This window comes from Haliotis rufescens, unplaced genomic scaffold, assembly GCF_023055435.1.
Source record: "Haliotis rufescens isolate VD_foot unplaced genomic scaffold, xgHalRufe1.0.p SCAF_1, whole genome shotgun sequence".
In the NCBI taxonomy this organism is placed as follows: Eukaryota; Metazoa; Mollusca; class Gastropoda; order Lepetellida; family Haliotidae; genus Haliotis; species Haliotis rufescens.
Window position 1 is genome coordinate 66198360 of NW_025963779.1, and position 19269 is coordinate 66217628.

The 19269-nt window shown below is 38.9% G+C and overlaps 1 protein-coding gene across 1 annotated transcript in view; it reads right to left on the reverse strand.

Annotated features, from left to right (window-relative positions):
• Positions 1-19269, reverse strand: part of LOC124134126 (A disintegrin and metalloproteinase with thrombospondin motifs 7-like) — a 136792-nt gene that overhangs the window by 56264 nt on the left and 61259 nt on the right. Inside the window, exon 3 of the mRNA XM_046498807.2 lies at positions 3824-4010. Within this exon, the coding sequence (XP_046354763.2) occupies positions 3824-4010 (187 nt within the window). The remainder of the gene's footprint in view (positions 1-3823; positions 4011-19269) is intronic.

Consider the following 19269-nt stretch of genomic DNA (forward strand, 5'->3'; position numbering starts at 1 on the left):
TGTAAAAAAAAAATGCATCACATTAATATCTACATATGGATTTGGCTACAAGTTTTTAAATGACATTTTACAAAAATGAATTGAACTTGATGTAACATGATGCTCGATACAGTATGATTTATACTATTCAGTGATCTAGCATTCAGGCAGGTGTGTGATGAAAATGTCAAACAGAATTCCACATAAACAATAATAAGAAAGAATGTGATTAATTTAGATCTATGTCAAATAATTTCTGCACAATTAATAAAAGGAAATGATAATAGTAATAGCAGGACATAAGGAAAAATATTTTCACATCATATTGCCCAAGCCAAATACCAATCATGATATGTTGACTTAACTTGAAACTTTAGTTAATATCATCATTCACAGTAGGTTCTTCCTTCTCATGTTCTTGGGCAAATAGTCTCTGTGAAGAATAGTAAACATTTCATACATGTTAATATTCTCAATTTAAAAACATTGTAATTTATCAGATTATTGGTATGCATTGGAGTGAGTGAGTGAGTGAGTGAGTGAGTGAGTGAGTGAGTGAGTGAGTGAGTGTATGGTTTTAGTCTGTTTTTAGCAATATTTCAGCAAAATCATAGCGGGGTACAACAGAAATGGACTTCACTCATTGTACCTATGTTAGGAATTGAACCCAGTTCTTCGGTGTGCTTCCCCATGTCCCATTTGTTTACAGACAGTGAGGCACAACAAGCTCAATGATGGCACAACCAGCCATGTCATATAAGTTCAAATGGACCATTGATCCACATGATCCAACACCATTCCTCTACTCAAAAGAAGGTGAAGAGCAGCTGACTCTCTCATATTACTATAGTTAATCTTTCATAGTATGAAACTACAATAATATGAAAGAATCGGGTGTTGAGTAGTACATTTTCAAAGAGTAAACTGTCATATGCTAACTCAACCCATTCCCACACTAAAATTTCCAGGACACTTTTCACTTTCAAAAGGGTCAGTTCCATTTCTTAAAATTAGTCAAACTATATTTTTTAAGATCACAGTAAGAATCGTACATGCATAAGATCCCACAGCTCATCTGCACAGCTACATCAGTATTGGATGCCAGAAAGTCATTGGAGAACATTAATCAAATCTAAACTGAAATTGAGATTGCATATTGCTTTTTACCCCACCAATTTAAGAGTCTGTATTTTCAGGAATATCTTACATAACATAAACATGCTTGTGCATGATCAAAGCATCAAGTGTCATATATCATCTCACATTTCATTCAAGATGCAATAACAGCTGTTATCAAACAAGTGGCATGATATGAGTGGCAACTACAGATGTAACACGTAATTGAATTGTCATGTCCTTGGATAAACATCTGAGTCATAGGTTCAACACTTTAAAAATAATCTTCATAATTGATATACACGTCTGAAATGTGGCTCATTTCAAATAAAACTGGTCAGTTTCACCAAATTTGAAAACGAGATGCTTGTACATGTAATTAGATTTGGCATCATGTTTTAATGTGTACATTTCAAATTGGAGTTTATCAGTGATGAAAGACAGGGTTTACCCAGCATTCACAAGTGTTTGTATTAGTTTCAAGCATGTGAGATTGTTGTGTGTGACATGTTTACGTCTTACAACAACAATTGGTGCACATTTCTCCTTCAACCATAGCACAACGGTTTATCACCAAACACCTGTCAATATTTTACTTGCACTTTGTAAATATTTCAAAGAGTGTAAAAAAGACATTTGTTAACTAAGCATGGGAATGGTTGAGTGCAGATATCACCCTGAGTAAAGTGAATTACAAAATGTGATTTCAATTTTCAATTTATCAACAGTTTCCCCCTCTTCAGCTGGTGATGGGATGTTTGTAAGAACAACAACTGCTACCAAGTACAGTAATGGTACCCAGACACCCCATATCTCTATCAACAGACATGGTGCTGGATCTTTTCCTTGCTCACTTCCACCTCTGATGAAGAGTTATTTATGACTAATGCTGATCTAGTATTTTCAAGTGCCACACTTTTGGCACTTGGACCGGACAATCCAGTAATTGATAAAATGAACGTTTAAAAGGCAGGGCGTAAGGTGTAGTCTAAAGCATTTATACTTTCTGAGAAAGGATAGCCATAAACTCGGTGCTGAGATTTTTTTATCTTGTGACCTTGACCTTTAACCTGTTCATAGCATGTGCGAAAATAATTCCCAAATTCCATAAGGAATGAGGTCCATTGGAGGATATCCACTGCTGTCATTAACCCCATTTTACAGGGCTGGTAATTCTATAATATAAGTTATAATAGAGTATAATTAATAGTGTATAATTAATAGTGTAACTTTTGCACTATGTTCTATTGCACTTAGATTTCCCTTACTCTTAATGTATTTTGAAGTGTGCATAAAATGTTAAGAAACCTATCTCTTTATTCCCCTTGAGAAATACACAGCCATAATTTGAGATAACAACTAATGGATGTTAAATGAATAAATACTTAGGTCACTGCGGTATATAAATTTCCTCATAGGATTTGTCTTCACAGATAAAACATACCACAGAAAACTTGATAAAACCCCAGAGATGATACCCACAAAAAACTCAAATACAGTCCTGGTGTTAACAGACATGTCTTGTCATCAATATGTTCAGCACTGCCTTGTATCACTTCATTAAATTGCAATCAACATGCTCACCACAACTGCCTTTTTATCAAGTCTTATCATGCTTTGGTGAAAACATAATCCAGAGTGACAGGCCTGGTGCCTTAATTTGCTGTTCAGCTGGTACAAAACTGTTGCAAGATTAATGCTCAAACATGCTTACACATCCTGTTTAGCCTTACAGTGCATCCTACACCTAGAACTTGACTAATGATAAAAAACTTTCATTCATATTGTCAAAGTTTGGAATTACTAACAATTCAGACCTAGTACTATTCATCTTCCTGAGGCAAGGGCACTAACTGACTATAGAAGTCCAGTCTGTTAATACCCTTGCCTCAGGAAGATGAGTAATATTTTGCAAAAATGATTTTCTTTGGATTCTTCATTCAAATTATGAATATTTACTTCATATAATTTTATAACACTACATCTAACCACCACAATACTTAGCAATTTATCTTTGTCATGAAATCAACTTGGAGAAAATGTTACGATCATCTAAATTCCCTATTTACTTGAAGTTAAGTGAAATGACTTCAGTCTCAACAGAATGTAGTCTAATTGAAGGAGTGGACATAGAACAACTTTCGACAGTATTTCAGTTATGTCATGACATGTCAGCTTACTGTAGGAGGATAGCTGACACTGATGCAGGCTGTACACTTAGTGAACATGTGATTCATGCTGACAAACCAAGGATCATAATCACAACTGAGATGGAAACCCATGATTTTTCTGAGTTCTGGTATGGATGTAATGCCATGTTAAATGTGTTCCTTCATCCAGAGTTCAACCCTTGGTTCAATTCCATCATCACTTTGGAACAAAATGTGAAGTCTTGGCACTCCATGCCTGAACTATTGTGTACACTAGCTGTACAATTCCCAGCTTGAACCTGCACACACTTGCACATACTGGCACATTCTGGCACACTCTGGCATATTTTGGCACATTCCGGCACATACCAGCACATTCTGGCACACTCCTGTACACTCTTGCACATTCTGGCATATTTTGGCACACTGCTATATGCTGGCATATTTTTGCACGTTCTGGCACATTCTGGCATGCTGTGGCATATCCTGCACATTCTGGCACACTCCCACCAGTGCCACCAGCCAGGACACACTATCAGCTATTCTACAGAACAAAAGAATCAAATACCTGTTCCTACCTGAAACTCCACAAGCTTGTTCTGACTGATGTTCCTTGTCCTGATCATGGGCCTTGGCAATATCCAGCCTGGCAGGCAATGCTGATCTCTTGTATATAATGTGTGGGTGCTCAGGGCTGTGGCTACTGTTGTGGCCTTTCACAGGCTCAATGAAATACTCCTCTCCATTGCTGTGTACAAATCCCATCTGAAACAAGAGCATAAGGGTGAGTGGGTGAGTTGGGTTTAACGCTGCTTTGGTCAGTATTCCAGTTATATCACTGTATGTCAGCTGAATGTGGGAGGAAAGCCCGACTTGATGCAGGTTTCAGAAGAGCATCAGATACTACAGTGAGCATAACATACAGGGACAATCAGCTCAGGGGAATTGAAGGTCTCATGCAGATCTCATTTTGGTCATTAAACATCAACTGTGTGTGTATGTATTCTAATTCAAATTTTATGATGCACTATTGTATAATAGTTAATGATTACCATTATAATGTGTAGACAATGTCTCTGATTCACATAGGACATTTATTGTAATGTCTAAGACCTACACTAACACCAACAACATATCTTGGGAAATAGATTTATTTAAAATGTAAGTGCCATAGAATAGTTAAACTTGCATCTGTCACATTTAAAATGGAGTGAGTGAGTTTGGTTTTACGCCCCTTTTAGCAATATTCACGCAATACATCGAACCCAGGTCCTCGGGGTGATGCGAATGCTTTAACCACTCGGCTACCCGACCGCCCCCATTTAGAATGGAATAGCCCAAAAGAAATGAAGCAATGAATGAACACCATTACACAAGATTTGTTTGTGGTTTATGTTGCTTTTTTTTGGAGGGGGGGTCACAATTCCTGGTATTTTAGTGTGGATGTCTTGGTTAACATAAGTTCCTGATGCCTGAAGAGCACACTTAGAAATCATATTCTAACAATACCTTGTGACATTAGTTATTATATGAAACCTGCATATTAAAACGTGACACACATGGAAAATGATAAACATGTGAGCATTAATGCACCATGTGATTCACAAAATACATATGTGTATTCAGAAATGAAAAAAAAACATTATCAAACTCAATGTAAAACACGGGAATGAACTTTCAAATTAAAACAACTTTTATGGAGCTTTTGTGAAATGACCATGATGGATCCAAATTATTCTTCCAGTTGGCACACCTAAATTCTAAAGGGCACACCTAAATATCTTTACGAGTGCCCTATGGCACACTAGAAAAAATACATTTCTATCCCTGTAATTATCAGCTACATGTCTACACTATCCTTTGATATACAATGCCTGCTGAACAGTGCACACTGTAACTACCTGTACACTGACCCAGTCGATCAGCAATAAAAACACAAACCATTGTGCAGTTGTTCCCTTACTTTGACAAGGTAACATACAGGATGGCAACCACATAGCTAAACACACATGACTTGTGTGCCTATCTGACACATTGACACCACACAAACATAACCCCTACACTCTAATCATATACACTTCCACTAACAAAGAGATACTACTTGCTTACCACAATAAATAAACTGTTTTCTGTGCAACTAGTTTGACATATGCTACTTGCCACATTCATCAGTGTGATATGAAGTGTTGATTCAGTATGTCAGTATTTTTTCCCCTGGTTTGAATGAGTGGAAAGCAGCATTCTACATCAGCTGCACGGATTGTGATAGTGTATTTATAAAGAGGCTGTCAAAAACAGCAGTCTTGCAGGATATACTTTGATATTAGTTATACATTAACGACAAGTAATGGTCACAAGTAATGGTCCCTTCATTCATCATCCCTTGTATGTTATACTAAGATAAGGTTCTTTTTTAAATATTTTCTATTTCAATCACTTAGATCGTTTACTTGGTGGCACGAAAATACTGGGGAACAGGCGACCACAGGCGCCCACAGGCCATGGAAACATGTCAATTACATCACCACGTTTTCTCTAATACTACTGGTTGACTCAACACAACTATGGGAGAAACAACAATTGCACATTATTTATAACAACAATAAATCACTACGTTTGTGGCGGGTCACAATCCAAGTCTTGATGTCTATTTGTACTTATGTGGGACAGGACATGCTTACCATTTTCGCGAACACCTCGCATCACTGATTTTCAGTGATCCATCAGAACATGTTCCCACTGTTTTGCCTTTTGCGCCCAATGAAATCTGTTTTGGGGACTTGTTAGCCTCAAGCATTGGCGTTTCATATTTACTTACATACAAATAATATGTTGTACATCTTGTTACGCCTATATTAAGTGTCAAACTGACAACACCAAACAGATAGATTATAAAAACTTGAAATAGCTTACACTTCATCTATTACTGGCAAAACAATAAACCCTATTCTATCTAAAGTGATCTGTTTTTAAGAAGTTTTTGGTTTGAAATGTCGAAAACGATACACGACAACAGCAAGAAACAAACCACAAACCAGACAGTGCATTTGAATTTGCTCAAAGAATAATTATTTTACCCTCGCTGACATTTCGTGTCAACTACAAATTTCAAAACCACGCCCCAAATGTATGTTTATTGCTGTTCTGTCTCTGACTTCACCATAAACAAAATCCAACCAGACAGCAAAGGAAGGGAAACAACTTAGGTCATGTTCTGGATAGGTGACCCAGTACACTCTCGATTACATCACGAAATGACATTCTAAGATTTCTGAAATTTCGAATTTCTTCTAAGAAACAACTTTCTACAGTAATAAATATAACCGCTGTCAAATGTTGCTTTCCTTCTTATCAGATGGTTTTCCCCGACACCCTATATCAGCCCTGTTGAAGATATGATAAGTTCACCATATTGACTCAACACAGTAAAGATTCTTAATCACGGTGTTCCTATCACACTGTGGGGAGCTATGAGATAAAGTCGATATTTTCATGATTAATCTGACTCGAATCAGTTGACGCATTCCTTTATGTGTAACTGAAAGGTGTAAATTGGGAAACAAACTTGCCAGATCAGCATAAATCAAAGCTAATGGGAGAGGTAGGCGTGACTCTTGTGGTTAACTCATTTCTCAGTTCTCTGGAAACGCTGTAGCAGGCATTGTGTGGGGTCAACAGAATTTCTTTATTAAATCATAACGCAATTTCCTTTGAATATTCGTTCTTTGAGAGACCGACTGATGATATAGTCCTTGTATGTTTCAATTGGATTACACATATAAAAAATATTCAAACATAATATAATCTATGATGCATTTAATCGGATATCTGAAATATGAATGCACGTATTAATATAGAGACATTTATGACGATGACCATTGCATTCGCCCAAGTATGGTAGACATTAATCATCAGATTTACCAGAGCAAAGCTATCTAACTATATTAGTTACCTACTGCAGTTTGAGATTGAGAAACCCCAGAGCACATTTCATATATCAAATCAACAGCTTAATTAGATTCAATCAAAACAATTTGTATAAACTTCCAATCAAGACGTCGGCATACCGTCACCGGAGAAATATATTTGGATGGTGAAAAAAAGTTCAAGTGAAGGTGTTCACACTTTAGTTCATTGTCATTTGTCGTTTACCACTAGGAAGGTAAGATTGAGTTTAAATATAAGTTCAGAGCGAGGTAAAGTACCCTGACAGACACGATACTTTACAAACCAAATTCAGGGACCTTGACTTCAAAAGAAGGACACTAAACCTCCTGACACTTCTTGAATTAGGATGTAAATATTACTTTAGTATGACCTTATTGATAAATGGACCGCCTCCGTGGTCTAGTGGTAGAGCGTCCGCCCGGGGTTCGATCACAGGCCGCGTCATACCAAGACGTTTAAAGATGGTACTTGTTGTTACCCTGTCTGGCGCTCGGCATTAAGGGGCTAAAACAAGGACTGGTCGGCTCGGAGTCAGTTTACTGTGTTTGAGTGGGATATTCATGTTAAACTGCGGCATGGTATCTCAGTGAGCTAGCACTATAAAACGGCATTAGTCCGGACTAGTACAAGCAGCCACAGAAACACACACATGTATATGCTATATAAGTGCAATAATCTTGGACGCGACATTAAACCCCATTTCACCTAACCTATTGATAAATGTGACCTTTAAAATAAGTACTAGTTATGTTATTTCAAAATGTTTGCTTTTTGATGTTGTAGTGTAAAGTGTTTGACATAAATACTTATTTGGAGTGAGCGAACGAGTGAGTGTGTGAGTTGGGTTTAACGCCGCTTTGAACAGTATTCCAGAAATATCACAGCGTGTCAGCTTAATGTAAAAGGCTAGCTCGAAGTGATGCAGGTCTCAGACGTTTACCCCTTTGGTGGAACCCACTAGCACGGGTATGGTGCTGACAAGCCCAGAAACATAGTCAGGTCAAACCAGGATTCGAACCCACGTCCATAGGTTTCTCTGGGGCGCCTTAGACGACTGGGCCACCCGTGCCCCATAGTGCCCTCAACAAACGTAGTAATTCATAATGTTTTTTATTCATGTGCAGTTGTTGTTTCCCGAATGTTGGGTCGCAAATAAAATGGCATGATATAAAACTGACACAATTCTACTTTAAGAACAATCAGTGTAACATTGACCTCATGGTGCGGTCACCCCAAAGTCTATCAGTTGGCGCCTGAACATGTGCCGAGTTTAACTGACCTACAAACTACTGCTCAACCTTGACTTATAACTTGTGTAATAATAACTCATAATAATCCCTCCTTTAAAGAAGATATACAAAAACATTTTGAAAGGGATGTCTCGATACTTCTTGGATTCAGAAAAAAACTGAACGTTAGCGGCAGGGGGCAACTTTCATCAAAACCTTAAAGAAGCTCAACTCGGGGGTTACCCAAGTCATTGCGCCCAGAAAGGAAATTCCCGCCATGACAGGTTGTCACGTACTACATGTGTGGTGGTACAGATCTACATGATGCGTCAACGTCGCTTGCAGAAATGACGGCCTTAACGACATATCTGTCCGTCATTGCAGGTGCTTGACAGACACATGTCTAACAGTACATGGCCAATGAATACATGCTAGGATCAACTAGCTTTTCTAATACGAGATTCGTGTGATATTTTCCTCCATCTTCGACTGACTTTAAAGTATGAAGGACATTTTGGAATGTCACGAAACACTGAACTCATGACATGATACACATTTTGCTACACAAGTCCCGGCGTTACTATACACGTGTTAGACAGGCACATAGTGTCACTTTTATTCATTAATTTCGAATCAACATTTGTACATATCTATCTGAAGAGGTATCAAAATGAACGTAATTGATAAACGTGCACAAAATAGAGGGAACTTCGACTTCGCTCTTGTTATCACATTAAATATTTCATAAAAAGTGACAAAAACAGAGAAAATGTCTTCAATAAGATATTAATATTGTACTGTATCTAGCATTACATATTAATACACGTTGTCTTTCAGTAGCGTAAATGTCAATGCCAGGTAGACCATCTGGTAATTACAAGATAGTTCTTGGCCCATAAGGTCTCCATACATCTCAGTATCCCTGTAAGAGGATGCGTAGACAGGTTGTATTATTACAAGATATTGTATCAGTTACTATCTCTAAGCAAAGAAAAGGGGAAGGTGATTGGGTAAACGAGATACAGAGTACGTTGTAATTTCAAGATAGTAAAGACCCATATCTCCATACAGTGATGCTCCCATACATCTCCTATCAGAAGCTATGTGATACATGTCTTTAGACAAGAATGTTTTGTATCTGGAAATGTGTCCAAAACAAGGTAAAGGGAAGAATACTTGGGTAAAGTAAATGCATAAGAAACTGACAGACATCTATTGCTGAAGTGCACTCTGCTAGTGACGTGACATTATTCTTACATGGACGCTTGACTAACACCGATGGAAGACGGCAACGTTGCCATGCTTAATCTTGCACGATGTTTTGTCTGAGAGCGTTAAAGGTTTGCTTTTACTCTTCTTGAACGTTTACGTTAAGATTTATCAGAAACAATCACACGGTGTATTTACAAAGCCTATGTGGAAGAGTGCACATATTCCTTACAATAAATGCCAGAGTCAATACTTCTGGCAGGACTAATGTCACCTACGGTTTATGTAAGGGTAACTGATGTATTGGTACCTAATGTGATTCCAATAATCTAAGCAAAGAATAAAATGCTCTCTGTTGATGTATGAGCATCAAATGTTAAACCCATTTGACATGTTGTGCTTCAGGAAACAATTTACTGTCGTTCAGGAGCATAATAAGAATCATTCTTAAAAGCACATACAATGATCTGCTGTGACGCTGTGAGATTCATCAAAGACAGAAAACGTCATTAGTTCCATTGTCAAAGCAGTAATGATTACGTGAAAGAGACTGCTCGAGTGCACAACCCTCATATGAAATGTCATGAATATATAATGATAACTGTTTGATACAGCCGACCACCCACGTGAGCGCCACCTCCATTTGGAGACACACATACTGCGTGTACAACATGTACCGCCAAACCAAATACACACAGGGTTGAATATCAGACAACAGACTCTCATATACTGTTTGTATTGATATTGTTCCCCCATCCATGTCAATTAAACACTCTCATTTCGGAAAGCGATCACTTCATCTTCAGAAGGGCATGGGAATTTTCCTCTCAAGATGTTCAAGGAAATACTATATCACATAAAACATCAACGACAGAGAAGAACCAGTCTCGACTATCCGCCGAAACAGAATTCCATTGGGTGTAAAAGGCAAAATAGCGGTCATATATATGTGAATGGATCACTGAAAATCAGTGGTGACACCAGGTGTTCACGAAAAGGGTAAGCATGTCCTGCACTACTGGTAACACCCACCACTAACACATTCTTCCAATTTCGGTTCCTAAAATATATAGCCAGAAGAAACGGAATTCGTGGCCTTGCGACTTCTAATTCAACTCGTTGACAATTTGGACAGGTACAATGTCTGGTCCCTCAAGCTACCAAACATAAGTAAAATATAGATTTAATCTCTCGTTATCCATGGCAACCAACAGCAAGCGACACGTCACATGTTTGTTTGTTGCCTGTCTATGCGTCGATTCGGTCAGTGCAACGTGCTCCACACATACAAGAACCTTCAACTGTTCCCAACTATAATCTCTAACTGACGCGAAGGAGCACATACACTTCAAAGGCAACTCTGGAATACCTCATATCTCAATCTTACCAACACTTGCAGGAGGGAAGTCACTTTTCATACAACATCTGTACCCATTTGTATGTGACTCCGCACCGTTACCGACACTTTATGAACAACCTGTCGGTGGAGTTATGTTAGCGTGAGACAGCTACTCTAATTGTAGCTGATAGGAGACAGTGAAATTAATGTTTCAAACAACAACACCATGGCGAAACATGAACTTCCCAGTGAAAGGCGCGAACAAACCAGACCTGACTCATGTTCCCGCGTCACCTATCGCTGGGACAGCCTTCTGCCATCAATCAGTTCGTTCTTTTGTAAACTCATATTTACTTTTATTTATTTATTTTTTTTAATTCTGAAAACGACGATTCCGAGTTAACTTACGTTTAAAACGTGCGAGAGGTAGACTTGTGGCAAACATGAAGTAATGAATGTTCTTACGACAGATCGTTGGATCATGACTCCTGTCATCCATCCATTTATCCATCCATCAGTTATTTCTTCGTTCGTTCCGTTATATATCTATATAGGGGCGGTCGGGTAGCCTAGTGGTTAAAGCGTTCGCTCGTCACGCCGAAGACCCGGGTTCGAATCCCGACATGGGTACAATGTGTGAAACCCATTTCTGGTGTCCCCCGCCGTGATATTGCTGGAATATTGCTAAAAGCGGCGTAAAACCAAACTCACTCACTCACTCACTCACTCACTCAATATATCGTTGGGATCATTCCATTCTTTCCATTCATCTATAATTCTCCAAAAAGTCTAGTAAGGACTATTAAGCTCACCTGTCTCACAAGAAATAGTCCATACCGTATCAAACTATCAATATTTACATTCAAATGGATATAAAGTCACAAGACATATTTATTTAACATATTAGAGCTATTCCAAAAGATTCACATTTTGGTTATTATGTATAGAATTGCGTCAATTTTTAATTGACGCAGTCAGGCGACACAAGACTTCAATAATGGCCATTCACATTTCAAACGGATAATGCACACACGCGGACAGGGACAGGTGAGTCATCTAAAATGTTTTTTTAATACCTTTATCAAGATTGTATTCAGGAATATAGGCCAGCTGTCTCCCGTTCCCGTGGTCATAGTCAACACCAGTACGAGACTGACCACAACGGTTGTTAGTTATAGACGGACACGGTTGTGTGAACATATGACGACGATCTTTGACTTGTTTGTTGCTTCGCTGTCTAACGCCGCAGCCCCAATATCCCATCTATATCGAAGACATTTGTCTGGACCAGATACACCAGTGATCATAAGCAATGCCCCTCATTGTCAATGTACGATAACACGCAATCAACCAAGCGAAGGAGTCTGACCACCCGATTCACGTCATTGCCTCTTATCGACAAGCATAGGAAACTTAGGGCCCATATTAACCCGGAATCCCCAAGCTCACGCTATCAACCACTTGTTTGGGACAAAAAGTTCTCTTAAATACTCGTTATGCCGGTTTTGTTTCGTTAGGTTAAGTTTACTCTTTCATATTAGCATAGATAATATCGCAATATTCATTAACATGAGGGTTTGGTTAGAGTGGTAGTTGGTATTCCTACCGTAGAAACGTACACGGTAAATACGCACTCACGCGTTCACCCCTACTCCTATGTAAACGATACACATGAATATATGCATAAGGCACTGATTGCCTTCTGTTCGCCCCCTCTAAAATATAATCTCCAATACAAATATCGAACTCCCGTATTAGTAAATGAAAATAGTCTACATCATGCGAAAGTTGATATGCCATCAAAAAGTGCAGTTTAAATAGGAATAATAAATGTAAGTGGAAGTTTTTATTGTATGTTTGAACAGTTGCTCCGTGTCACTGAACCGTGTTGTACAGAACTGTCTGTGAGATGGCGAACTCTGGTGACTCAATCAGGCTCGTGTTGCAGCCGCAGATACCGTGTTTCATAGAGAAAGCAACTGCTACCTTCCCTCTCCATGTGCCGTCACAATAGCGACCGTGGATGTAACCAGTGAACGTTGAATCAGTTGCATGGCATTATATACACAGCAGGACATTGTATTCTATCACAAACATGCCAAGCACATTCTGAGAACATCTTATTTCGCGCACCAGGATGCAAGCTCTTTATGCGACATGTACGTCTGACACAATATATTTCAGTTTTCGTTTTGGTAGGATTCGCAGATCGAATGGAATTATGATGTATCGTTTGCCAGTTGTTACGCAACATGCCCAAACTTTGTTGGGATTCAGTAATATTTTAAAGGTCAGTATGTAACTGAAGTGTCGCTACATGACTTGAAACAACCAAGGATGTATGGAAGGAAACGGATTACGTGCATCCCCTAGTTCTCTGTATGAGACAGTCGTAGGTTGTTTCTTAACGCAAACATACTGTAAAACCTGACACTGGAGACGGACGCCATCAGTGTACAAGACTTGCCCAACCTTTTCGCGAACACCTGGTGTCACCACTTTGACCATTCGTTATCCATGAGTGTTTTAGAATGGGTTGCTTCGATTTGCTTTGACTCTGTTTCTTTACTTGTAACAGTGGTACTGATTTGTGTACTCCTACGGTTTGTTATTAATTTATTAAACATGGATTAATCCCCTACACATGGAACGTACCCTAAGAGTCACCCTGAACGAATTAGCGAAGGCTAAACTAATCAGATAATCACATTAGGTGTTAAGAAGTTCCCCCCTCCCCCAAACACACCCACACACACAACCCACAACCCACCCACGCCCCATCGCCGCAGGTGGAAATAATGTGCTGCACAATACGCACGAGCCCGTGACAGAAGCCATACGGTACCTCCCTGTGTCCCAGATGGAAGAACACCTAACACCCGATCACCTGTGATGCAAACACGGACCAACTACCTCCAAACACCACTCTGATCTCGCTGACACAGCAGTCAGGCAGCTTTTGTCGTGCAAGATGAGTTTAACACTGATATCACATGAATAATATAGGGGTTAACTAGCACGGGGAAAATTGGGGGTATTAAATGACAATAGCCTACATGCATTTACCGTAAGAAAATATCTCTAGAAACATTCTTTCGCCTTTTCGCGAACACCTGGTATCATCACTATTTGATAGTGATTTATAAACACATGCGAATGATGTTGTCGGAATCGTACAATCCACTCTACTTTTAGCAGAGATTTCTATTGAATATGGAAAGGGTTTTGTCGCTCAAATTACACGTTCAAAAAGAATATCTGATGTAAAAACGTCATGTTATACCATAGCTTTCGTCCACTGCTGGTAGACTGAGACGCAAATGAAGTCCCCAAAGGACAAACATTTGCCTCATTTCGTGATCAATAAACTCAAACAGATATGTTCAATAATGTCGGCGTTACAAGACTTCCAACGAGTGAGTGCAAAATATGCAAAATGCATTAACACGTAGCCACGCTAAAAATACATGTATTTATTTGTGATGGAAGTGATTTCAGCTAAATCCATATAACCAAAATATGCATGTGTGAGTCAATCTAAAATTGACAGCTTGGAAGACCTTGTTTTTTTGGAAACACCAGAACTGGTTCTTCTATGGTCTTTGCATGGAAAATTGTAGTATTCAGTATTCTGCCACGGCATCTCCATTTACTGATTAATGTTACACAATAGTGTATTAACATACGCGTTATTTGTTCTTGTGGGGTGGAATATGAGCATATTATATTTGTATTTAATACACATATTGTCAAGCATCTCAAAGTCAAATACATGAAATGAACTATGTCCATTTATTACCTTTTCTTGCACACATATCACAATATCCCCTAAGTACGGAAATAAGTACATTAGTTTATATATTTTGCCCTATTGACTATTCCTGTGACGTAATCAAATTTCATCGTATGACGTCATCAAGTCAAAGACGTCATAGGGACAATATTGAAAAATATAGACGACATAACTTTGCACAGGAACATTAATTTCTCGAGGCACGTGACGTTGTATGGACATTTGATACAACGCAGGCATATATGTATGATCTAGACTTGCACAAGTCTCAAAGGAAATAATTGTTAGTTTAAATCGCAATTTCTAGATGGTATACTAATAAATAATAAGATGAAGATGTTCAAATAAATCAATATTTATGTAGCATGGATATTGTAAGAACAGAATTACTATACATCTATGGACCTATCATCCAGCATAGCCTTGGAGCAAGTATATGTGTACCTTTCTGTCTACAAAAGAACTGACCTGATCATGAAGGGATCTAATTATGTGTTACAATAAACATGTAATACAAAAAAGAGCGGAAATGTAGCTTCTGAAACAGATAACTGCAGTATAACAAACCGGAATACAATTAACCAACTGAACATGTAACATTTTCCATATTTATTCCACAGGTAAGTAACACTCATTATCCACAATTATATACTAGCATATAACATCTACATAACATGACCAGGACGTGTGAACAGCTGTCATCAGCAACTTCCCCTAAATATCAAGGAGGGAGCAGTACTATAAATACGTTCACATACTGTGCTTCCCCCGGGACTACACAGTATGCGTTTGTCATGCAAGGTGTTGCCAGTGTGAGCCCACATCAGCCGACTCGTGTCAGGATGGACTGACTCAAACACTGTGCTAACAACACGGGGCAGAAATAAACAGTCAAGTGCATAATAGAAATAGAAATAATTCCGGAACATATTTTGAACTTTTCATGATAGCAAGTGTTTTCCTCGACACATAAGCCGTATCTTGTCCTTTAGTGAAATAAATCACGTCAGCCTATCTATCACACTGACACATTAATGTCTGATTTTAAGGTTACGGGGCATTTTTTATCCATGAGTGTGCTAGATATATTAACCTCTCCCAATAGATGTCATATTGTTAGTCGGACCTCCCTAAATGCTTTTACGCTTTTCATGATCCTCCTTCTGCCGAGTGAATGAGTATGGTTTACACCGATTTTTAGCAACATTCAAGCAAAATAACTCAGCCTTGATAAATGTTCATCACACAGGTTGCGTAAAACGACTTAAGATACTATTTACATGTCAAGAACATTCTTACATGTTTGGTCCTACAGACTTGAACTTTTATTGGGAAATAGTGGGCATTCCAGGGAATACACTGATCCCAGTAACCTAAACTTGTCGTAAGATGCAGTAATATAGTCAGAGTAAACAAACACACCGCAAAAGTGATTTTAGATGTATATTTTTTGTATCATATAAATAATCAACAGATGGTACTCGATTGTTCAAAATGGGCACACATCATTGTCATTCACCCATGTTCCATATGGCACTCTTGGAACAGAGGAATTGTTCCATGGAAGCAATCACATCCCGAATTGTCGCCAGGGGAATATTCACCCACTGTGCCTTGTGCCAACTGTCGGAGGTTCTGTGGTTGTTGCTGACATACTCGCTGTTGTTGATACAGTGCATCCCATAAATGTTCGATTACGTTTAAATCTGGAGACCTGGAGCTGGATGTTGTGATTCCTGAAAAAGGCTGTTGTCATTCTTGCCGTGTGAGGACGGGCGTTGTCTTGATGAAATAGACGGTCGCTTGTTGCATAATAGGGAGGACGTTTTTCATAGCCCAGCAAGCGATGTAACAGTTGTATGTGCATGTCATGTTGGTGTGTTTCGGCGCCAGGCTCTCACGTGGTTGTGTTTTGCAATTTTTCAATCTTTTCGCCAAATTTTTGCAGAACCTTATTCTTTCAAGAAAAATCAATCCCAATCATGCAAAAATGACCAATTCATTTTGGTATTAATTTTGCATGGATGGTGGCAACACTGTCAGATTTTTTCGCTTTTACTACATTTGCGTTTCTCTTGCAGAGTATACTATGGATCAGGTAGTCAGGCTTAGTTACTTCGATTATTGCGTTTCATCGTATCCCGACTGCGTTTAACTATGCCTACAATATCGACAAATGGTTTGCCTGGCCCAGACTCGATAAGTCACTGGCCGCCGTGATACAGATTCAATATTGTAGACCGCGTATTAAGACAATACACAAATATATGTCTATGGGAGAGTGAGTGCCAAGACCCCCATCTGCCGAAGCACAACTGTCATATGCCTGGCGGGTCTCAGATGGGTATAAGTGGTAATAATTTAAGATATGGTGTATAGATCTAACCCAGAATGGTTGCGATTGAGAAGTTTTACAACTTCCAGGGATAATTGGTTTGGAGTATGAAGTATCCGTTGTGTTTGATATTGGCACGATGGAAGTGTTAGGTATCTAATTGAGGGCCACAATCGCGCTAGGGTAGTCCCCATATCTCAACACAGAACATGCTGACTCGAGACAGGTAAGGATGATAATCCTTGTAACAGATCCACGATGTTATCGAACGGTAGTATACATTTCAGTGAACCATCCAATATGATTAGCTGACCACCAAAGCACCCTCTTTATTACTTGTTTGTAACCCAACTTCCAAAGTTAAGAAGTTCCTTTCAACCACGGTCTAGACTCCGTAATCTCTTCAGGTCGGGTTTTATCACCGCTTCCTTTCACCAACCTTCCGACTTTCATTAATAACGATATCACGGTGAATAAATCCGACTATAACTACTTCGTAAGTGCAAACCCCCTCCGGCCCTACATGCTCACGTCAAGCTAATGTCCGATTGAATTCCTATTCAAGAACTTACACTTGTTGCTCCGTGCTATCGTGTTCAAATAGCATTCAATTCGAGGTGAGAAACAGATGTATCATGTGGCGTTGTCAACGATAACGGTTAATTTTTACATTTATCTTACATTTGATTTAGGTAAAAGTGTTTACGCAATGAGAAGCTTTAAACGGGGCTTGAAAGGCTTATGGTGCAGATTCAGTTACATTACGTATTTATTGCCTGGAATCTATGAAACTATGAAATCGTTAGAGGTTGGCTTGAAATCAAGAATCGAAAGGTTATTAGCCTTGATCTGTCATCACCATACCCTTGCTTATTGGAAACATGTTCGACCTGACTTTAGGTTTCCTCCACCACTAAGCCCACAAGCAATGATATAACTGAAATGCTGTTGAAAGCAGAGTTAAAATCAATTCCCTGAGATGACGTCTTGATGAAAGCCATCGGAAATGTGAAGTAATAATCAAATATACACTGCTAAACACAAATCCCTTTGTATTTTTCCTGGTAAACCATAACAGTATCATGTATCACCTTGTTAGCCATGTACCTTGGTGGCTGTAGACAAGGACTCCCCCTTTAACAACCAGACACAGAGTGTGTTGAGTGAGTGAGTGAGTGAATTGGTGAGTGAGTGAGCGAGCGAGAGAGTGAGTACTTGTAGTTCTACGGCTATGTATCTCTTATACTTTTACATAGACTTCAGTAGTAGTCGCGCTACGATTGCTTTGTGAAACGTGCCGCTTACTGTTATATGTGGTGAATATTTACCTACTTGTAGTCCCCCTTGAACTCTTCAAAAAAGGTGTCTTTGACAAGGTAAATCGTGAGAGGAGAAACGTCCCATTCGCAGTGCAGATTATAAGACTTACATTCGCCTGATTTCTTAAGCTATTGTTTTTATATTCTAAGAAAACAAAAACAGCAAGTAAGATATCAATAATCTGTGTAAACTGACGCGAAGACAGGAGATTACACACCATCCTGGTAACATGCACATTCCATGTCTTAATACAGAAAATAATTGTAGTACAATATATCACTTATTATTAGATCTGAACCAATTCCGTTTACACGTGAGCCGACCACATTTGAATGGCACCAGACATGAAAGGAACAAGTGAAAAAGCGGTAAAGTTCATAACACAAAGATGGACCTGATCGCCACAACATATGTCCATCTTAGTGTTACCTTGCTTCATTGGTAAATTTTAGAAAAGGTTAAATGTCACCAACCTCACACAGAAAAATGTATAACTTTAGTTTGCCTTACAGTTGGTAAAATGTCATCAACATTTCCACCCCACTGTAATTGACGCCAAGTGTTATATAAAGCTTGAAATTGAAAGGGCATGTGTTAAAAGTGGCCAGATACAGCCACGATTCATCAGACATTACCCGCCCATCATCACATCTAGGGTCCATTTAAACTGTAAATGTTTCCATTGTGAAATTCAAAGTAGAAATGTCGACAGTCGGGGCAAAGGGCCTGCCCACTCGTTCAATAACTACATCAGTCTGTTCCTTGTGACATGATAACAACCCGGCATTTGCTCTCTGCATATAATATGTGCTTATCTTTGTTTCTTGTAGGAGTTAAACGCTCAATAATAC